This window comes from Loxodonta africana, chromosome 15 (assembly GCF_030014295.1).
Source record: "Loxodonta africana isolate mLoxAfr1 chromosome 15, mLoxAfr1.hap2, whole genome shotgun sequence".
Classification (NCBI taxonomy): Eukaryota; Metazoa; Chordata; class Mammalia; order Proboscidea; family Elephantidae; genus Loxodonta; species Loxodonta africana.
The window spans coordinates 47,797,666-47,821,787 of record NC_087356.1 but is presented as its reverse complement, the minus strand read 5'-3'; the positions used below and the strand labels follow the sequence as shown (position 1 = coordinate 47,821,787).

Genomic DNA, 24,122 nt, shown 5'->3' with positions numbered 1-24,122 from the left:
ACCCATGGCGGCACCCAGGTAACTTGGCCCAGACTCCAGGCCACTTCCCACTGGCTCCGGACCCCTCTTGGCACTTGCTGCAGCAACCAGGGAATCCAGCTTTGACCCCAGGCCCCATCGTACTAGCTCCAAACTCCTCCAGCTGCCCACCTTGGTACCCAAGGGATGCGACCTCGAACCAAGGCCCCTTCCTGCCTGCTCTGGACTCCTTCCGCTGCATGCCTGAGCAACCAGGGGAATGGCCTGGATCCCAGGCCCTTCCCTGCTGGCTCAGAACCCCCCACCAAAGACCATAGTGGCCCTGTTCTAGCCCAGTTCATGCTGCAGACAAATGACCACCTCTACCCTTCCCTTCGTGTTAGACCTGCCGTGCTGCACCACAGCTGAGTGACTGGCCCTGCACACCAGAACAGGGGTGTAAGAACTGTTGTGCACACAGATGAGGAAGCAACAAAGCATGCCTGGCCCACCTGCCCAGACATAACCAAACAAAATGAAAAAGCAGTATGATACAAACAAACCTCCAAGTAATAAAGAAAGAAAATAATACCTGAATGTTTTGGAGACAGCAGACAGCATCAAAACATATTTAAAAAAACAGGACAAGATGGCTCCAGTAAGTGACCAGAATAAACCAGCAGAAAAGACACTGGAGCTACCTGATAGGGAATTCAAAAGTCTAATTTTCAGGGCTCTCCAAAAGACTAGGAATGAGATCAAGGAAAATGCAGACAAAATCGTGGAAAGCACAGATAAAACCAGTAAAAACATAGCCAAAATCAAGGAAAACACAGAGCAATAGAAGAATTCAGGAAAAATAATACAAGAAAAAAATGTCAAAATAAATAAAAAATTAGAAATTATACAAAAACAGCAATCAGAAATCCAGAAGATAAATGTCTTAGCCATTTAGTGCTGTTGTAACAGAAATACGACAAAGGGATGGTTTTAACAAACAGAAATTTATTCTCTCACAGTCTAGTAGGCTGCAAGTCCAAATTCGGTACATCAGCTCCAGGGGAAGGCTTTTTCTGTCAAAACTGGAGGAAGGTCCTTGTCATCAATCTTCCCCTGGACTAGGAGCTTCTCCACACAGGAACCCCAGGTCCAAAGGACCCGCTCTGCTCCTGGCACTTCTTTCTTGGTGGTCTGAGGTCCCCCATTCTCTGCTCACTTCCTTTTATATCCTGTAAGATAAAAGGTGGTGCAGGCCACACCCCAGGGAAATTCCCTTTACATTGGATCAGGGATGTTACAATCTCACCCTAATCTCTTAAACATAATCTAATCTTGCCTCACTAACCACAGGCAGGGATTCAGATTTACAACACACAGGACAATTACAATCAGAAAATGGAGGCTAACCACACAATATTGGGAATCATGGCCCAGCCAAATTGATACACATATTTTGGGGGGACACAATTCAATCCATGACAATAAACAAAATTTGAGAAATGGACAATGCAGTAGAAGCTTTTAGAAGCAAATTTGAGACACTGGAAGACAGAATAAATGAAATTGAAGACAAATCCATGGATGCCACTTTGTTTGAGGAAAAATGACTGAAAAGAGTGAAGAAAACCTAACAACCTTGTAGAGTACAATCAAGAGCAAAAACTTGCATGTTATCAGAGTTCCAGAAGGAGGAGAAAATGGAAAACAGAGAGGATCATTGAAGATTTGCTGATAGAAAACTTTTCTAATATCATGAAAGATGAAAAGCTGATCATCCAAGAAGCTCAGTGAACCCCGTATAAGATCTCAAAAGAATGTCACGAAAACATATCATAATCACACTTGTCAAAACCAAAGACAGAGAAAGAATCCTGAAAGTAGCTCGAGAAAAATGAAAAATCACATACTAAGGGGAAACAATAAGACTAAGCTCTAATTACTCAGCAGAAACCTTATGCAGTCAAGAAGGCAATGGGAGGATATATATAAAACCTTGAAAGAAAAAATTGCCAATAAAGAATAATAAACTTGCAAAACTCTCAAATATAGTAGGCGAAATTAGGACATTTCCAGATAAACAGAATTTAAAGGAATTTGTAAACACCAAACCAAGCTTACAAGAATTATTAAAGTGAGTACTTCAGTTAGAGAACCAGCAACATCAGACAACAAAGGTGAATCTAAGACACAGGTCAGTATCAGCCAAATACCAATCTAGGAAATGAACTCTCAAGGATAAAACAAAACTAAAAGATTCAAAACAGGGAACTAGAGACATCAATCTGAAAATGATGACAATGCCAGAACAATAAAAGGGGGAATACACATGAAAGAGTGAATTTCAAATGGAGAAAAAGTCAAGGCAATATCAAGTGATAAAAGACTGGTTCAAACGTAGGAAGATAAGAGTAAATTTCAAGATAAACACAAAGAAAGTTAACAAAGTTACTCATCAAAATGAAGAAAAACAAAGTCTCAGTAAACACAAAATCTACAATAATGAAAGAAATGATGAGAAATTCCAGAAATAAAAGGAACTTAGCACAGGAGAGTAAGAGAAACAAGCAAAAAAAAAAAAAAGTCAACACCAGAAAAAAAGCACTACAAAGTGACAGCAATAAATTCATACATATTGATAATCACAGTGAACTTAAGTGGCTTAAATGCACGCCTAAAGAGACAGAGAGTGACAGAATGGATAAAAAACCTGACCCATTAATATCTACAAGAGACATAACTTAGAAACAAAAACATAAATATATTGAAAATCAAAGGATGCAAAAAATACATCAAACAAACAGCAACCAAAAAAGAATAGGTGTGGCTATACTAATCTCAGATAAAATAGATTTTAAGGCAAAATTTAACCTAAAAGACAAAGAAGGACATTATATACTGATTAAAGGGACAGTCTACCATGATGACATAACCATAATAAATATCTATGCACCCAACGACAGGGCTCCAAAATACATAAAACAAACTCTAACGGCACTGAAAAGAGAAACAGACAGTTCCACAGTAATAGTAGGAGACTTCATGATGCCACTCTCGGTAAAGGACAGAACATCTAGAAAGAAACTCAGTAAAGATACAGAAGATCTGAGGGCCACAATCAACCATCTTGACCTCATAGATATATATACAACACGCCACCGAACAGCAAAGTATCAATTCTTTTCCAATGCACATTCTCCAGAATAGACCACAGCTTAGGCCACAAAGCAACCCTCAACAAAATCCAAAACATTGAGATGATACAATGCATCTTTTCTGATCACATCACCATAAATGTAGAAATTAATAATGGGAAGAGCAAGGAAAAAAAGTCACATACATTGAAACTGAATAACAGCCTACTTAAAAACTACTGGATAATAGCAGAAATCAAAGATGGAATCAAAATGTTTCTAGAATCAAGTGAGAATGAAAACACATCATACCCAAACCAGTGGGACAAGCTAAGGCAGTGCTCAGAGGTCAATTTATAGCAATAGACACATACATCAAAAAAGAAGAAAGAGACAAAATCAAAACATTAGCCCTACAACTCAAACAAAAAGAATAGCAATAGTAGCCCACAGCCACTAGAAGAAACAAGAAAGAACAGAGCAGAAATAAATGAAATAGAGAATAGAAAAACAGTTCAAAGAATCCAAAAAACCAAAAGTTGGTTCTTTGAAAGGATCTACAAAATTTGCAAACTATTGGCCAAATTAACAAAAGAAAAACAGGAGAGGAAGCAAATAACCCAATAAGAAATGAAATGATGGACATTCAACAGATCCAACTGAATAAAAAGGATCATAGAGTACTATGAAAAACTGTACTGCAACAAATTTGAAAACCTAGATGAAATGGACAAATTTCTGGAAACACATTATCTACTTAAACTAACACAAACTAAGGTCAAAAATCTGAACAGACCCAGAACAGGAGAAGAAATTGAAAAGATAATAAAAAAATCTCAACAAAAAAAGTGGATCAAAGATTTAATACAAAACTGAAAATTATAAAAATCATGGAAGAAGAAATAGAGTCAATGCTGGGGACCCTAATATACAGCATGAACAGCATACAAACCATAATTAACAATATACAAACACCAGAAGTTCAGCTAGATAATGGGATCTCCTAAAAGTTAAACAATTATGCTCATCAAAAGACTTCACCAAAAGTGAAAAAAGAGTCCCTGCAGACTGGGAAACTATTTTTGGCTGTTACATATCAGACAAAGGTTTAACCTCTAAAACCTTTAGGAAAAGCCAACACCTTTACAATAAAGAGACAAATAATACAATTAACAAATGGGTAAACAGACATTTCACTAATGAAGACATTCAGGCAGCTCATAGGCATATGAGGAAATGCTTATGATCACTAGCAATTAGAGAACTGTAAACAAAACTATAATGAGATATCATCTCACCCTGACATTAATGGCACAAGTCAAAAAATGAGAAATAACAAATGTTGGAGAAGTTGCACGGAGATTGGAACTTTTTTGTACCGCTAGTACAACCACTCGGAATCGACTCGACGGCACTGGGTCTGGGTTAGTACAACAACTATGGAAAACAATATGGCGCTTCCTTAAAAAGCTAGAAATAGAGATACTATACAATCCAGCAATCTCACTCCTAGGAATATATGCTCAAGAAACAAGAGCCATTACATGAATAGACATATGCACACCCATGTTCACTGTGCCATTATTCACACTAGCAAAGAGACGGAAACACTCTAAATGCCCTTCAACGTATAAAAAAACTATGGCACATACACACAATGGAATACCATGCAACGATAAAGAACAACGATGAATCTGTGAAGCATCTCGTACCATGGATGAATCTGGAGGGCATTATGCTGAGTGAAATAAGTCAGTCACAAAAGGACAAATACTGTATGACACCATTACTATAAAAACCACAAGAAGGTTTTCGCACAGAAAGAAGCAATCTTTCATGGGTATGAGGGAGGGAAAGGGGTGCGGAGGGAAAAACACTAACTAGATAATAACCAAAAAAACCAAACCCAGTGCCATTGAGTTGATTCCGACTCATAGCAACCCTATAGGACAGAGTAGAACTGCCCCATAGAGTTTCCAAGGAGCACCTGGCGGATTCGAACTGCTGACCGTTTGGTTGGCAGCTGTAGCACTTAACCACTATGCCACCAGGGTTTCCCAACTAGATAATAGATAAGTGATAACTTTGGTGAAGGGTAAGACAGTATACAATACTGGGAAAGTCAGGAAAACTTGACCAGGGCAAAGTTATAGAAGCTTCACAGACACATCTAATTGCACTGACAGACCGAGCTAGTGGGCTGAGAGCTGGGGACCATCGTCTTGGGGGACATCTAGCTCAGTTGGCGTAACATTGTCTGTAAAGAAAACGTTATACATCCAACTGTGGTGAGTAGCAACTGGGGTCTTAAAATCCTGTGAACGGCCATCTAAGATACATCTACTGGTCCCTTCCAGCTGGAGCAAAGGAGAATGAATAAGACAAAAGACACAAGGGAAAGATTAGCCCAAAGAACTAATGGAGGAGGCAGGGCCAAGATGGCGGAATAGACAGATGCTTTCAGCGAGCCCTCTTACAACAAAGACCCTAAAAAGCAAATGAAACGATTATATTTATAACAAGCTAGGAGCTCTGAACATCAAAGGCAAGGTTAGAAAATGGACTCAGTGGCAGTGGTCTGTTCAGAAACAGAAGTTACTGGACCTGAATCGCCGGGAGCCCTCAGGCACCATTCCCAGGAGCAGCTACAGCGGGCTGGTACTAGCATTCAGCCACAGTTTCCACAGGGAGAAATAGCCAGTCACATAGCCTATTTACACCCCTGAAACAAGACAAGAACAGCGCTCTCAACAAAAGCTAAGTACTCGCGTATATTTGACCATGATGCCTTCAGCGGCTGTTGATTTCCCTGGGCCTGAGATGGGCACTGTTGGCCGCCTAGAGCCATCCTCTCAGCCTTGTAGAAGGAATAAGTTCACAATTGGGGAAAAGATAATTTGTCAGCTGCACTAACCTGGGGAGCTCAGGACAAAACAGCTTCTGTCCAGGCATAAACGGCCCGTGGACTTTGAGTACCTTTACCTCCTACAAGAACCTGTTTGGGCCCATTTCAAAACAGGCTCTTGTCGGCAGACTACAACTCTTTCAGCTGTGCAATTGAGAGGTGGGTTCTTGATGTTTGGGTCTTCACCTACCCACATCAGGGGCCTAAGGACTGCTAGCTCCACTCAGGTAACCCAGCCACCTGCGACAGAGTTCCAAGGATAACTGGTACCTCCCAGTCCTTAAAACCAAAAACTTTGGATGCCCATAGTCCATATGCAGAACCCACCCACTTGTATGCTCTAGGGAAGAGGGATGTGCTTTCCTCAGACACCCGTGGGGGACGATTCTCAGACCTCTGCCTTGTTCAGAGTGTGACCCCTTGCAGCAACCAGATACTGGTACCTACACCAATCACCCCTGCCCCTCTAAGATGGTAGGACAGAGCCCGTACCACACACTTGATGACCAGCTACCTGGACACCTGAGCCGAATTCGTACAAGAAAAATGAATGGATTCCTAGATTAATATACCTGATAACAGCTCTAGCCATCTGGTGACAGGACATCAGAGCTTCAAAGGTGAAAATAACCAAGCGAGCTCACTCATTTGGGCATATCAAAACAAAACAAAGCAAGAAGCCAGGATACAGTAAGCAAACATAAAATAAACTAACATAATAACTTATAGATGGCTCGGAGACAACAGTCAATATCAAGTAACATAAAGAAACAGACCATGATTGCTTCAACAAGCTCTCAAAACAAAGAATCAAGGGATCTTCTAGATGAAAGTGCATTCCCGGAATTACCGGATGCAGAATACAAAAGATTAACATACAGAACCCTTTAAGACATCAGGGAGGAAATCAAGCAATACACAGAACAAGCCAAGGAACACACAGATAAAGCATTTGAAGAAATTAAAAAGGTTATTTAGGAACATAATGAGAAATTTCATTAGCTGGAAAAATCCATAGACACTCAGCATCCAGAAATTCAGAAGGTTAACAAAATTACAGAACTAGACAACTCAATAGAAAGTTGGAAGAGCAGAATTCAGCAAGGCAGAACTGTTGAACTTGAAGATAAAGCAATTGGCACCAATATATTTGAAAAAAAATCAGATAAAAGATTTTTTAAAAAATGAAGAAAACTTAAGAATCATGTGGGACTCTATCAAGAGAAATAACCTATGAGTGATTGGAGTACCCCAACAGGGACGGATAACAGAAAATGCAGAGAGAATTGTTGAAGATTTGTTGCAGAAAACTTCCCTGTTATACTGAAAGACTAGAAGATATCTATCCGAGATACTCATTGAACTCCACATAAGGTAATTAAAAAGAATATCACCAAGACGTATTATAATCAAACTTGCCAAAACCAAAGATAAAGAAAGAATTTTAACAGTAGCTAAGGGTAAATGAAAAGTCACCTACAAAGGAGAGTCAATAAGAACACGCTTGGAACACGCTTGGACTACTTGGCAGAAACCATGCAAGCAAGAAGGCAATGGGATGACTTATATAAAGCATTGAAGGAAAAAAATTGCCAGCCAAGAATCATATATCCAACAAAACTGTCTCACAAATATGAAGATGAAGTCAGGACATTTCCAGACAAACAGAAGTTTAGTGAATTCGTAAAAAAAAAAACCAAAACTACAAGAAATAGTAAAAGGAGTTCTTTGGTTAGAAAATCAATAATATCAGGTATCAACCCAAAACTAGAACACTGGACAGAGCAATCAGATGTCAACCCAGACAGCAAAATCTCAAAAATAAATCAACATCAAAAAACTTCAAAACAGGGAAACAGCAAAGTTATTATGTAAAAGAAGACAACGTTAAAACAGTAAAGAGGGATTAAGAAATGTACTCATAGATCTTTCCTATGGAGAGGAAGACAAGGCAATATAAAGAAATAAAAGTTAGGTTTAAATTTAGAAAAATAAGAGTAAATATTAAGGTTACCACAAAGGAGACGAACTATCCTACACATCAAAATAAAATACAAGAAAAAAATAGAAACTCAGCAGAAACAAAATCAACAATGACGAATAAGAGGAAAAGACAATATATAAAGATAAACTACTAAGCAAAAAAATTAAGTGGAAGAAAGACACTGTCAACAACACACAAAAAGACATCAAAATGACAGATCAATATTCATCCCTATCCATAATAATGGTCAAGGTAAATGGACTAAATGTACCAATAAAAGACAGAGAGTGGCAGAATGGATAAAAAAAAAAAACATGATCCATCTATATGCTGCATCCAAGAGATACACCTTAGACTACTTAGAGACACAAACAAACTAAAACTCAAAGGATGGAAAAAAATCTATTAAACAACAATAAAGAGCAGGAGTGGCAGTATTAATTTCTGACAAAATAGACTTTAAAGTTAAATCCACCACAAGGGATAAGGAAGGACACTATATAATGATTAAAGGGACAATATACCAGGAGGATATAATAATACTAAATATTTATGCACCCAATGACAGGGCTGCAAGATACATAAAACAAACTCTAACAGCATTGAAAGTGAGATAGACAGCTCCACAATTATAGTAGGAGGTTTCAACACACCTCTTTCGGTGAAGGACAGGACATCCAGAAAGAAGCTCCATCAAGGTTCGGAAGATCTAAATGCTGCTATCAACCAGCTTGACTTTATAGACATATACAGAACACTCAACCCAAGTATACTTTCTTTTGTAGTGCACATGGAACATTCTCTAGAATAGACCACATATTAGGTCATAAAGCACACCTTAGCAGAATCCAAAACATTGAAATATTACAAAGCATCTTCTCTGACTGTAAGGCCATAAAAGTAGAAATCAATAACAGAAAAAGCAGGGAAAAGAAATCAAATACTTGGAAGCTGAACAATACCCTCCTCAAAAATGACTGGGTTATAGAAGTCATTAAGGATGGAATAAAAAAATTCATAGAATCCAATGAGAATGAAAACACTTCCTATTAGAACCATGGGGACACAGTGAAAGCAGTGCTCAGAGGTCAATTTATACAATAAATGCATACAGAGAAAAAGAAGAAAGGGCTAAAATTAAAGAATTATACCTACAACTTGAACAAATAGAAAGAGAGCGACAAAAGAATCCCTCAGCCACAAGAAGAAAGCAAATAATAAAAATTAAAGCGGGATTAAATGAAATAGAAAACAGAAAAACAACTGAAAGAATTAACAAGACCAAAAGTTGGTTCTTTGAAAAATTAACTAAATTGATAAGCCATTGTCCAAACTGCAAAAGAAAAACAGGAGAGGCAGCAAATAACCCAAATAAGAAATGAGATGGGCAATTTCACAACAAACCCCACCGAAATTAAAAGAATCAGATTACTGTGAAAAATTGTACTCAAACAATTTTGAAAACCTAAAAGAAATGGATGAATTCTTAGAAACACACTACCTACGTAAACTAACTGAAACAGGTGGAACGACTAAATAGACCCATAGCAAAAGCAGAGATTGAAAAGGTAATCAAAAAACTCCCAACAAAAAAAAAGTCCTGGCCTGGACGACTTCACTGCAGAATTCTACCAAACTTTCAGAGAGAGTTAACACCACTACTACTAAAGGTATTTCAGAGCGTAGAGAAGGACAGAATACTCCCAAACTCATTCTACAAAGCCAGCATATCCCTGATACCAAAACCAGGTAAAGACACCACAGAAAAAGAGAATTACAGACCTATGTCTCTCATAAACATAGATGCAAAAATCCTCAACAAAATTGTAGCCGGGAGAATTCAACGACATATCAAAAAAATAATTCACCATGACTAAGTGGAATTCATACCAGGTATGCAGGGATGGTTCAACATTAGAAAAACAATTAATGTAATACATCATATAAATAAAACAAAAGACAAAACCACATGCTTTTATGTTGACAAAGTTCAACACCCATTCATGATAAAAACTCTCAGGAAAATACGAACAGAAGGAAAATTCCTGCACATAATAATGGGTATTTATACAAAGCCAATAGCCAATATCATCCTAAATGGAGAGAGTCTCAAAGCATTCCCCTTGAGATCGGAAACCAGACAAGGATGTCCTTTCTCACCACTCTCATTCAACATTGTGCTGGAGGTCCTAGCCAGAGCAGTCAGGCTAGGTAACGAAATAAAGGGCATCCAGATTGGCAAAGAAGAAGTAAAATTACCTCTTTTCAGATGACATGATCTTTTACACAGAAAACCCTAAGGAATCCTCAAGAAAACTACTGAAACTAATAGAAGAGTTCAGCAGAGCATCAGGATACGAGATAAACATACAACAATCAGATGGATTCCTCTACACCAACAAAAAGAACTTCGAAGGGGAAATCACCAAATCAATACTATTTACAGCAGCCCCCAAGAAGACAAAATACTTAGGAATAAATCTTACCAGAGATGTAAAAGCCTTGTACGATGAAAACTTGAAGACACTACTGCAAGAAAGCAAAAGAGACCTGCATAAATGGAAAACATACCTTGCTCATGGATGGAAAGACTTCACATTGTAAAAATGTCTGTTCTACCAAAAGTGATCTATAGATTTAATGCAATTCCGATCCAAAATCCAACAGCATTTTTTAATGAGATGGGGAAACAAATCACCAACTTCATATGGAAGGGAAAGAGGCCCAGGATAAGTAAAGCATTACTGAAAAAGAACAACGTGGGAGGCCTCTCTCTACATGATTTTAGAAACTTTTATACCACCACAGTCAAAACTGCCTGGTACTGGTACATCAACAAATGCATAGACCAATGGAACAGAATTGAGAACCCAGACATAAATCCATCCACATATGAGCAGTTGATACTTGACAAAGGCCCAAAGTCAGTTAAATGCGGAAAAAACAGTCTTTTTAACACATGGTCCTGGCATAACTGGATATCCATCTGCAAAAAAATGAAACAAGACCCATACCTCACACCATGCACAAAAACAAACTCAAAATGGATCAAAGACCTAAATATAAAATCTAAAATGATAAAGATCATGGAAGAAAAAATAGGGACAACATTAGGAGCCCTAATACATGGCATAAACAGTATAGAAAACATTACTAACAATGCAGAAGAGGAACTAGATAACTGGGAGCTCCTAAAAATCAAACATCTATCCTCATCCAGAGACTTCACCAGAATAGTCAAAACATTACCTACAGATTGGAAAAAAGTTTTTAGCTATATTTCCAGTTAGCACCTGATCTCTAAAATGTACATTTTACTGCAAAAACTCAACAGCGAAAAGAGAAATAACCCAATTAAAAAATGGGAAAATGATATGAACAGGCACTTCACTAAAGAAGACATTCAGGTAGCTTAACAGATATTTGAGGAAATGTTCACGATCATTAGCCATTAGAGAAATGCAGATCAAAACTACGATGAGATTCTATCTCACTCCAGCAAGGCTGGCATTAATCCAAAAAACACAATAAATGTTGGGGAGGTTGTGGAGAGACTGAAACACTTCTACACTGCTGGTGGGAATGTAAAATGGTACAACCACTTTGGAAATCAATTTGGCACTCCCTTAAAAAGGTAGAAATAGAACTCCTATACGATCCAGCAATTCCGCTCCTTGGAATAGATCCTAGGGAAGTAAGAGCCTTTATACAAACAGATGTATGTACACCAATGTTCATTGCAGCACCATTTACAATAGCAAAAAGAGTGGAAGCAACCAAGGTGCCCATCAACCAATGAATGGATCAATAAATTATGGTATATTCACACAATGGAATACTACGCATCGATTAAGAACAGTGATGGATCTGTGAAACATTTCATAACATGGAGGAATCTGGACGGCATTATGCTGAGTGATATTAGTCAGTTGCAAAGGGACAAATATTGTATAAGACCACTAGTATAAGAACTCGAGAAATAGTTTAAACAGAGAAGAATATATTCTTTTATGGTTACGAGAGGTGAGAGGGAGGGAGGGAGGAAGGGGGTATTCACTAATTAGATAGTAGATAAGAACTACTTTAGGTGAAGCGAAAGACAACATACAGTACAGGAGAGGTCAGTACAACTGGACTAAACCAAAAGCAAAGAAGTTTCCTGAATAAACTGAACGCTTCAAAGGCCAGCGTAGCAGAGCCGGTGGTTTGGGGACCATGGTTTCAGGGGACATCTGTGTCAACTGGCATGATAAAATCTATTAAGAAAACATTCTGCATCCCACCTTGGACAGTGGCGCCTGTGGTCTTAAACGCTAGCAAGCAGCCATCTAAGATGCATCAATTGGTTTCAACCTACCTGGAGCAAAGGAGAATGAAGAACACCAAGGACACAAGGTAATTATGAGCCCAGGAGACAGAAAGGGCCACATAAACCAGAGACTACATCAGCCTGAGACCAGAATAAGTAGATGGTGCCTGGCTACAACTGATGACTGCCCTGACAGTACGCAAGAGAGAAGCCCTGATGGAGCAGGAGAGCAGTGGGATGCAGACCCCAATTCTTGTAAATAGACCAGACTTAATGGTCTGCCTGAGACTTGAAGGACCCCAGTGGTCATGGTTCCTAGACCTTCTTTTAGCCCAAGACTGGAACCATTCCCAAATCCAACTCTTCAGACAGGAATTGGACTGGACAATGGGATAGAAAATGATACTAGTGAAGAATCGGCTTCTTGTATCAAGTAGACACATGAGACTATGTTGGCATCTCTGTCTGGAGGGGAGATGGGAGAACAAAGGGGGTCAGAAACTGGCGGAATGGACATGAAAAGAGAGAATGGAGTGTGCTGTCTCATTGGGGGAGAACAATTAGGAGTATATAGCAAGGTGTATATAAATTTTGGAATTAGAGACTGACTTGATTTGTAAACTTTCGCCCAAAGCACAATTAGAAAAAAGAACTAATGCAGCTCAACTACCACAACCTCCACCATACTGAGCCTAGAATAAGTAGGTGGTACCCAGTTATCACCACCGACTGTTCTGGCAGGGATCATAATAAAGAGGGTCCCAGATCAAACTGGAGAAAAATTTAGAACCAAATTCAGATTCACACACACAGGAAAAAAAAAGAAAGAGGGGGAAAAAGCAGTCTTGCTTGTATGATAGATACTGGAGAAACCCTGAGAGTATGGACCCTGGACACCCTCTTAACTCAGCAGTGGAGTCACTCCTGAGATTCACCCTTCAGCCAAAGATTAGACAGGCGTATAGGGCCAACAATAACACATGCGAGGGATGTGCTTCATCATTCAATCATGTGTACAAAACTAATGGGCACACCAGCCCATAAGCAAAAATGAGATACAGGAAGGGACAGGAAAACTGGAGGAATGGAAACAGGGAAACTGGGGTGGAGAAGGGGAGAGTATTGAGACATTGCGAGGTTGACAACCAATGTCACAAAACGATTTGTATATTAACTGTTTAATGAGAATCTAATTTGTTCTGTAAACTTTCACCTAAATTACAATTAAAAAAAAAAAGCTTACTTTTAAAACTTGTGTTATAACTCAGTGATCTGTATTTAAAAGCCCTGTATCATTTGAATGCTTTTCACAGAATACTTGAAAACCAAGCTCCCACAATCTAAGAGAATGAATTTGTGCTTTTCTTTGTGACTCTTCCGCTTTCTCTCCTTTTTCTTTTCCAGCACCATCAGTAGCACCTTTGAACGTCACAGTGTTTCTGAATGCATCTAATAATAAAGTGGAAGTCCGATGGATCAAACCTCCAATTAGGCGGCAGAATGGAAAACTGGTAGGCTACCAGATATCCCACACATGGCAGAATGCAGAAGCTTCTGTAAGTATGAACCCTAAGACAGTGGACTTGTTTCCTTTAGACTTGCTTACTTAATACTGTTTTAGAAGTTTGATTTTGTTTTGGAAAGACCTGATCTTATTGAGTTATGCGAGGCACCTTTCAGTGAGACATAAACAGCGTAGTAAAAATTAGAGATGACTGAGTAGTTAGAAAATTCCAAGGAGTCTTTGGGGCTGTCTTCACTCGCTCATTCATCCATTTATTCAGTAAAGATGCATAGAACTCATTCTGAGGGCAAGGCCCTCTGCTATCCATTGATTCTTGCTTTTAGGCAGTTTAGGATCATGTAGGAAGACAATGTGGACTACCCAGATAACCATTGCATAACATCAAGGAGGTACAAGGCTTAGCAGTTAGGCAATTCATAACTTCTTAGATGTTTCATGGAACCTTTTTTCTGAAGAAGATTGCCTCACAGAGGATGGCAAAGGGAACAGACTTCAAAGAAGACACGTAATTGAGTACATAAGTAGGCTAGCCATAGGAGCCAAAAGTAGACACGAGATTCAGTGGACCAGAGCAAGGCAGTTTATCACACACAGCACAGCGCACAGCAGGAGCATCAGCCTGATAGGACAGGTCCTCTGCCCCCAGGACCATGGGGTGATACAATGGCCGCAGATGGTGGGTGGTACAGCTGAGGGACCCAGGGCCGAGGGCTGAGCACCTTAGGTAGCGATCAGCAAACAAGCCTATCCCCTTCCTCACAGAAGTCATGCTGTGACCACCTTGAAATACGTTATTGCCCATGTGACCAGCCCAGAAGTGGCTCAGGGTCAGAAGTTCGTTAGTCCTTATGATTTGGCATGCTCAGCAAGAATATGCAAGGACACCCATGGCCCGTGGCAGACTGCCTCTGCCAACAAAGGTGGTACTCGGTCTGGGTCTGGAATAATTTGGACAGATGAAGACTGAAGAGAGAGTTTGAGGTAGAAAAAAATAACATGAAGAAAGGCATAGTGTGACAGCTTTGGGGGAATCATAATTTGTGTGAAGGCCTGGAACATGAATTCTTCTATAAAGGTGTGGTGTGAGGTAAAGCAGGATTGGGGAGTTGTAGCCCAGTATGACGAGTCCTGAAAGTTAGGCCAGGGTGGCAGATTGAATTTGGTATAGACGAAAATTTTGAAAACGAGGAATACAATTTGAGAGGTATATATTATCAAGATGGTTTGTATTATTATTCTTTTACAAATAAGATAATTGAGTTTATTGATTTAAGTAACCTTTAAATCTGCCTCTAGAACATTCTATTAAAGAACTCTGGTCTATAAAGACTGTAACTCAGCCGTGCATCTCGGCCACCCCCTCTAGTAAACGAGTTGCTATCAAGTTGATTCCAACTCATAGTGATGGCATTCATTCATAGCAACTTCATTTAGAGGAGAACTGCCCTGTAGGGTTTTCAATGGCTGATTTTTCAGAAGTAGGTCACCAGGCCTTTCTTCCAAGTTATCTCTGAGTAGACTGAAACCTCCAACCTTTTGATTAGCAGCCAAGCACATCAACCGTTTTCACCACCCTGTGACTGTCCAACCACTTTATAGGAAGACTATTGCACACTGAGAATGGGTTGCTATGAATCAAAATTGACTTGATGGCAACGGGTTGTTTTTTTTTTGTTTGTGTTTTAAGAATGTATAGAATACTGGAAACAATCCACTGGTTGTGAAAAGTGCAAGGGGCATTGTGAAGGGCACACTCAGCACTGAAAAGAAACTCACTTTCTCCCCCTAAACTTCCATTGGCATCATTGATAGAAATCAGCCAAGAATTTTTTATTCAGTTCTTTCTCAGGTAACTTACTTCCCCACTTTAAGGCCATTTGAAATGGTCACTTAAAAGAGAGTAAGACTTTTATACCTCTATAACAGATGGGGAAATAAGTTACCTCATGTAGAATGTCCAGGTTCTGCAGCTGAGTGGACCTATCAGACACTGTGTGATAAAAACTCTAAAGGGACTGTGCTCTAACTGAAAGGGTTGGGAGCTGCCTCTGAAACATAAATCCTCCTATAAAAGCCTGATAAGACTGCGCTCCCTTCCCAAAGGCCTGTTTAATTGATAAATTAACACCTGCATCCACTAATTGACTGTTTTTTTAAAAGATTGACTCCTGGTTGAACAGTAAAGAAGAAAGAATGTGTTCATGGAGGAGAAATGGCTCATGTGTTCCCTTAAAATACATATTTTTGGTTCTTCTTTTCACAAAGACCTACTTACCTGAGACAAGTTTGTCTGGTTCCTATTAGAGTATTAAGTCTGATATATTTAGAAACAACTTGTTACATTTATGAGCCATCTCCTGGGTCTTTCTGGTTAGACCTCATGTATCGTAATCCAGACCACTGTCATCTGGTTCTGCCATCACCAAACTATACTTCCCTGTCGCCCACAAAAACAACTGAGGCAAAAAGAAATAAATACACGGAGTGGCTCACATAACTGAGAACCCCACTGTTGGGCCGGCTTTGGGGCCAGATGGACCCAGGTGTGCATATGATATAGTCAGGCTCCGTCCTTCCTCTCCCTGCTCACTATCTGTGTGGACTCCACTCCTAGGCCATTAACCCTTCACGGTCCGAAGATGACTGCCAGCAGAAAACCTGGGCTGTGATGGGGAAGGGGGGTTCCCTGAGAAAAATCAAGCCACTAGTACTAGATGAGGGAGGACTATCACTGCAGAGTCAAGAGTAGTTTCCCACTGCACCTACATCAGTGTCAGCAAATGTTCTTTGAATACCAGCATGCGCTTGGAACTAGGGGTGTGTCAGTATGTCAGATATGTTGTTGTTAGCTGCTGTCAAGTCGACTCCTGGCTCATGGTGACCCCATGCACAGTAGAAAGAAACACAGCCCAGTCCTGTGTTATTCCCATGATTGGTTTCAAATCAGACCTTTGTGACCCGTAGGGTTTTCGTCAGCTGAGTTTTTGAAGTAGATTGCCAGGAATTGAACCCAGATCTCCTGCATGGAAGGTGAGAATTGAAGTATCAATGCCCCCATATGTCAGATATGGCTCCTTCTTTATAACCTAAGGCTGGCAAGATCTTTAATTCAGAGAGGACTCTTTGGTATAAATGTTTAATTTCATGGTGGCAAAAACAAATGACAAAGGTTTCTGTGTGTGAAATAGTGATTTTGTCCCTAGGTACCAGCCAGTGCCCTTCCAGTGGAAATGACTTTGTTAGGTGTCACTGCAGCCAAACCCAGAGGGCCATCTGATTTTGACTTCCATCTAAAGCCTAAAGATCACCTGACCTAAGATAGAAGTAGGGAGGCAGCTGAGTGGTGATGTCTGAGTGTGGCTGGGTGGACAACTCCCAGAAAGAAAGGAAGAGGGTTGAAGTAACACTGACTCCTTTTGTGACACAAGGCATCCATGGAAGGACATTGCTTTCATTATCAAGACTATTTCTTCTTTACCCTGATCATGGAAGCATGCCTCTTTTGTGTAGATCCAAATTTCAATATCCTCGTAGCTTTTGTATAGGCCATCACACCAGAGTGATACAGTTTCTTGGAGGGAAAAGGAGACAGAATGAACAACTGCAATCTACTAATGATATCCAAACCCTATTTCAGTCCCTGTCAACCTCACATCATCCAGCTTTTACCAAAAGCACTGTTTTCCCACAGGGCAGTTGAGATCTATTCTTTTCCTGCCTTTGTTTGCCTGTCAGGAAGCAGACTGTTGGAAGCAGTAGGTGATGGAAGTAGAGGGAAAGGAAGAGGAATTTAGAAGTTCACTGTTTGTTCTGCCTCATAGCAAACGATAACAGGTTCCTATTTCTTCCAGTAAAAAAAAAAAAAAAGAAAAACCATATAGAAGTAGCAGCTCCGAGAGGAGAAGCCTTTCCTTTCCAAGTTGTTTGTTACAAGGCATACATACAAGGTGTCTGGATGAACTGTATTTGCCCATTTGCTGAGATGGGAGAATCAAATGCTTTTCTTAGAGAAAGGCTGTTTTGCACAATGCCGAATGCTCAGTATACATGCACGAAGGTTCAGTAATTATGTTCCATTTCAGTAGGATTTTTATCTTTTCTCCGGTTGTCAGTAGATAGTGAATCCCAGCAGAAAGAAGAACAGTCTAAGAACAAACCAGTTTGTTTAAAGAGCTACAGGTTATCATCCCACTTCCACTCTCAGCCTAAATGGAAGCTACTTTTTTAAAGTGGACCTTTTGAACTGTGAGGCGTGCTGAAGGGAAGGCTTGAGGAAAGCCTCATGAGGAGCTGCGGTGGAAAGCCCAGTGCACCCGATGCCATTCTTGTTATTAGGTGCCATCCATTCAGTCTGTTACATGGTGACCCTATGTACAACAGAAGGAAACACTGCCTGTCCTGCCCCATCTTCACAGTTGTTGCAATGTTTGAGCCCACTGTTGCGGCCACTGTGTCAATCCATTTTGTTGAGGGTCTTCCTCTTTATCGCTGACCCTCTACTTTACCAAGTATGATGTCCTTCACCTAGGACGGGTCCTTCCTGATAACATGTCCAAAGTACATGAGACAAAGTCTTAACATCCTCACTTCTAAGGAACATTCTGGCTGTACTTCTTCCAAGACAGATTTGTTCATTCTTCCAGCAGTCCATGGTATATTCAATATTCTTCACCAATGCCATAATTCAAAGGCATCAATTCTTCTTCAGTCTTCCTTGTTAATTGTCCAGCTTTCACATGCATATGAGGCAATTGAAAATACTGTGCCTTGGGTCAGGTGTACCGTAGTTCTCAAGGTGACATCTTTGCTATTTAATACTTTAAAGAGGTTTTTTTGCAGCAGATTTGCCAAATGTGTTGATTATAGATCCAGGTAAAATGAAATCCTTGACAACTTCAATCTTTTCTGTTTATCATGCTGTGGTTTATTGATCCAATTGTGAGGTTTTTTGTTTTCTTTATGATGAGTTATAATCCATACTGAAGGCTGTAGTCTTTGGTCTTCAATAGTAAGTCCTCTTCACTATAAACAAGCAAGGTTGTGTCATCTGCATATCACGGGTTGTTAAAGAGTCTCCCTCCAAGCTTGATGCCTTGTTCTTCTTTATATAGTCCAGTTTCTCAGATTATTTCCTCAGCATACAGATTGAATAAGTGTGGTGAAAGTATATAGCCTTGATAGACACCTTTTCTGATTTTAAGCCATGCAGTATCCCCTTGTTCAGTTTGAACAGCTGCCTCTTGGTCTATGTACAGGTTCCTCATGAGCACAATTAGTGTTCTGGAATTCCTATTCTTTGCAAAGTTATCCATAATTTATTATGATCCACACAGTCAAATGCCTTTGCATAGTCGATAAAACACAGGTAAACATCTTTCTGGTATTCTGTGCTTTCAGCCAAGATCCATCTGGCATCAGCAATAATATCCCTGGTTCCACGTCCTCTTCTGAATCCGGCTTGAATTTCTGGCAGCTCCCTGTCGATGTACTGCTGCAACCATTTTTAAATTATCTTCAGCATAATTTTATTTGCATGTGATATTAATGATATTATTCAACAATTTCTGCATTTCGTTGAATCTCCTTTCTTTGAAATGGGTACACATGTGGATCTCTTCCAGTCAGTTGGCCAGGCAGCTGTCTTCCACAGATGAGTGAGTGCTTCCAGCATTGCATCCATTTGTTGAAACATCTCAACTGGTATTCTGTCAAATCCTAGAGTCTTGTTTTTTGCCAGTGCCTGCAATGCAGCTTGGACTTCTTCCTTGAGTACCATTGGTTCTTGATCATAGTCTACCTCCTGAAATGGTTAAATGTCAACCAGTTCTTTTTGGTACAGTGACTCTGTGTATTCCTTCCATCTTCTTTTGCTGGCTTTCTGTGTTGCTCAATATTTTGCCCACAGAATCCTTCAACATTGCAACTCAAGGCCTGAATATTTTCTTCAACTTTTTCTGTTGAGAAATGCCAATCATGTTCTTCCCTTTTGATTTTCTAACGCCACGTCTTTGCACATTTCATTATAATATTTTACTTTGTCTTCTCAGGCTGTCCTTTGAAATCCCCCTTTCAGGTCTTTAACGTCATCATTTCTTCCATTTGCTTTAGCTACTCAACATTCAAGAACAAGTTTCAGGGGCTCTTCTGACATCCATTTTGGTCTTGTCTTTTTTTCTTGTCTTTTTAATGACTTTTTCCTTTCTTTATGTATGAGGTCTTTGATGTCATCCCACAACTCATCTGAGTGTTCAGTGCATCAAATCTATTCTTGAAATGGTCTCCAAATTCAGGTGAGATATACTCATGTTTGTACTTTGGTTCTTATGAACTTGTTTTGGTTTTCTTCACCTTCATCTTGAACTTGCATACAAGTGACTGATGGTCAGTTCCACAGTCAGCCCCTGGCCTTGTTCTCACTGATGATACTGAGCTTCTCCATTATGTCTTTCCACAGATGTCGATTTGATTCCCATGTATTCCACCGGGCAAGGTCCATGGGTATAGTCGCCATTTATGTTGTTGAAAAAGGTATTTGCAATGAATAAGTAGTTGGTCTTGCAAAATTCTGTCATGCACTCTCCAGCATCATTTCTGTCATCAAGGCCATATTTTCCAACTACTTATCCTCCTTCTTTGTTTTTAACTTTCATATTCAATCACCAGTAATTATCAATGCATTTTGATTGCATGTTTCATCAATTTCATACTTCAGAAGTTGGTAAAAATCTTGAGTTTCTTCACCTTTGACCTTAGTGGTTGGTGTGTAAATCTGAATAATAGTTGTATTAACTGGTCTTCCTTGTAAGCGTATGGATATTATCCTATCATTACAGTATTGTACTTCAGGATAGATTTTGAGATTTTTTTTTGACAGTGAATGTGATGCCATTCCTCTTCAATTTGTCATTCCTGACATAGTAGAACATATGGTTGTCTGATTCAGAATGACCAGTACCAGTCCATTTCAGCTCACTAATGCCTAGGATATCGATGTTTACATGTTCCATTTAATTTTTGACGACTTCCAATTTCCCGAGATTCATACTTCGTACATTCCACGTTCTGATTATTAATAGATGTTTGCAGCTATTTCTTCTCATTTTGAGTTGTGCCACATAAGCAGATGCAGTTCCCAAAGCTTGACTCCATCCATGTCATTCGGGTCGACTCTACTTTGAGAATGCAGTTCTTCACCAGTCGTATTTTGAGTGCCTTTCAATCTGAGGGGCTCTTTTTCCGGCAGCATATCAGACAGTGTTTCGCTGCTATTCATACGGTTTTCTCTGGCCAGGTTTCTCAGAAGTAGATTGCCAGGTCCTTCTTCCCAGTCTATCTTAGTCTGGAAGTTCCACTGAAACCTGTCCACCAAGGGTGACTCTGCTGGTATTTGAAATGGCAGTGGCAAAGCTTCCAGCATCACAGCAATACACAAGTGGTGGTCAAATGCCATTAACACCCAGTTAGGTGTGCCTTCTCACTGCCCTTTGTCCAGAACAGTCCCTTCTGCAGTAAGAGCAATACCACTATGGACCATCTCCACGAGAAGGTCATTTGCATTGTACTTGCGCTAAACTCTTTACATCATGACAGTCTTGTACAACAAAAGACTTGGTAGCTCACTTTGGATAAAATTCCCTGATGCAGCTAAGCTTCCAGCTCATGATCTGTAACTGGAGGCGAGTAAGAGCAGTGAAGAAAGGTCACCGTTTGGAGGAACGTGAAACCCATACCCAAAGTGAAGCTTGAGATAATCTCTGCATCTATCACATGGATTCCCTAAAGAGTAAGAGTTAGACACAACGTCATCTCTCAATATTGTCCTTTCGTTTTCCATTTTTTAGAAACTGTTACTAAAGCTACATCTTTTTGCAAGGCAATTGAATTGGATACTTTTGAAAAATATTTTCCCGTGGATAGCTCAAATCAGGGTTTGTGTGTGTGTGTGTGTGTGTAGTTTCAGAACTTTCTTGGAAGCTGTTTTTGGATAACAAACACCTCAACTTTTTATCCCACGACTCTTATATCACTTTCAAACTAAGAAATTTCTGATATTTACTCTATGGATATTTCCTGTATCTTGAAGAAGATACTGACTTTTTTTTCTACTGTTTTTCTTGATGTCCCCTGTCTTCCAAATTAGAGCTCAAAATCCAAAGATAAGGAGCAAATGCAATCTGTTTTCCTTGAGTTGGAGCCCTGTTTTACTCATTTATGTGGTTTCTGAACAAAAGGCCTTGGACTTGCTATGTAGGCATTTATGGCACCACGCACTCAATGCATGGACCTAGTAGCTACACTGTCTGAACCAGCTGGAGATTCTATCGTTGTGAATGGGACAGTTTTTGATTAGTATGGGTTAGTATTTCCCACCCATTCCCATACATTTCCTCATAAAGTGTCAGTAGATCTCCCATGAGAAAAGAATTCAGTGAACAAATAAGCTTATAAAATATTGTATATTATAACTCATTCTTGGAGACCCTGGTGGTGCAGTGGTTAAGACCTTGGCTGCTAACCAAAAGTCAATAGTTCAAATTCACTAGCAGCTACTTGGACCCCTATGGGGCAGTTCTACTCTGTCCTATAGGGCCGCTGTAAGTCAGAAAAGACTCGATGGCATTGAGTTTGGTTTTAGAGTCCCTGGGTGGTGCAAACATTTAACACACTCATCTGCTAACCAAAAAATTAGGAGGTTCAAGTTCACCCAGAGACATTTTGGAAGAAAGGCCTGGTAATCTATTTCCTAAATATAAGCCATTGAAAACACTATGCAGCACAGTTCTCATCTGACACACATAGGGTCACCATGGGTTGGAATTAACTCAGCAGCAACTAGTTTTATACCCTCTTCTTGAAGAGTCACAGTGCACACTGGCAAATTAAAATGTCTTAGATATACTGCAGTAAATGAACCTGTTTAACTTTGACTCAGAAATTCCTAAACATTAGGCAAAGAAAGACTTATTTTTATAAGTGTGGTTCACTTGGAGCTTATTGTTTTGGAGTTGTACCATTAATGTTGGTAAATCTGTATTTGGTAAGATCTTACATTAAAAGAAAGTTTCATAGCAGAGATTATCGTGGGCCTGAGACAACAAGCTATGTAGAATCAACTTCCTTGAAGACCCAGGGAAGCTGCAGTGCCCTGAAGGACTCCTTGAGCCTAGAGCTCTGCTTGGAATGGCCTGCCTGGAGCTCCCAGGCAGCAGAGTTGTGTGCCTGGACACTGGCACATGCTCATCAGATCTTCCTTTCCTTGTTTCTCCCTTGCTCTGTCAAAGGGGGGTAGAGAATTTGAGCTGGTGTCATTCTGAGGTGTGAGGAATAGGAAAGGATCTTGTGAGACAGTCTAACCACGGGTCTGAAACACTTTTGAAAGAGGAATACAGGAAAAGACAGTCTCTTTAACAAATAGTGCTGGCATATCTGGATATCCATCTGCAAAAAAATGAAAAAAGACTCAAACCTCACACCATGCATAAAAACCAACTCAAAATGGATCAAAGACCTAAATATAAAATCTAAAATGATAAAGATCATGGAAGAAAAAATAGGGACAATTCTAGGAGTCTTAATACATGACAAAAACAGTATACAAAACATAACTAACAATGTACAAACACCTGAAGAGAAATTAGATAACTGGGATCACCTGAAAGTCAAACACCTAAGCTCTTCCAAAGACTTCACTAAAAGAGTAAAAAGATTACCTACAGATTGGAAAAAAGTTTTTAGCTATGACATGTCTGATCAGCACCTGATCTCTAAAATCCACATGATACTGCAAAAACTCAACAGCAAAAAGACAAATAACCCAATTAAAAAATGGGCAAAGGATATGAACAGGCACTTTACCAAAGAAGACATTCAGGCTGCTAACAGATACATGAGGAAATGCCCATGATCATTAGCTAATAGAGAAATGCAAATCAAAACTACAATGAGATTCCATCTCATCTCAACAAGTCTGGCATTAATCCAAAAAACACAAAATAATAAATGTTGAAGAGGTTGTAGAGAGACTGGAACACCTATACACTGCTGGTGGGAATGTAAAATGGTACAGCCACTTTGGAAATCGATTTGGCATTTCCTTAAAAAGTTAGAAATAGAACTACCGTACAACCCAGCAATTCCACTCCTTGGAATATACCCTAAAGAAATGAGACCCTTCACATAAAAAGATATATGCACACCCATGTTCATTGCAGCACTATTTACAATAGCAAAAAGATGGAAGCAACCAAGGTGCCCATCAACGGATGATGGATAAACAAATTATGTTATATCATACAATGGAATACTATGCA

General features: G+C 39.6%; 1 protein-coding gene across 2 annotated transcripts in view; it reads left to right on the top strand.

Annotated features, from left to right (window-relative positions):
* The window catches only part of MERTK (MER proto-oncogene, tyrosine kinase), a 157,084-nt gene that overhangs the window by 90,335 nt on the left and 42,627 nt on the right, over positions 1–24,122 (top strand). For both annotated transcript variants that reach the window (XR_010317984.1, XM_023557033.2), the window contains exon 8: positions 13,692–13,843. Coding sequence is in view for 1 of the 2 variants with exons in the window: in XM_023557033.2 (XP_023412801.1) it covers positions 13,692–13,843 (152 nt within the window). In the remaining variant the exon portion in view is untranslated. The remainder of the gene's footprint in view (positions 1–13,691; positions 13,844–24,122) is intronic.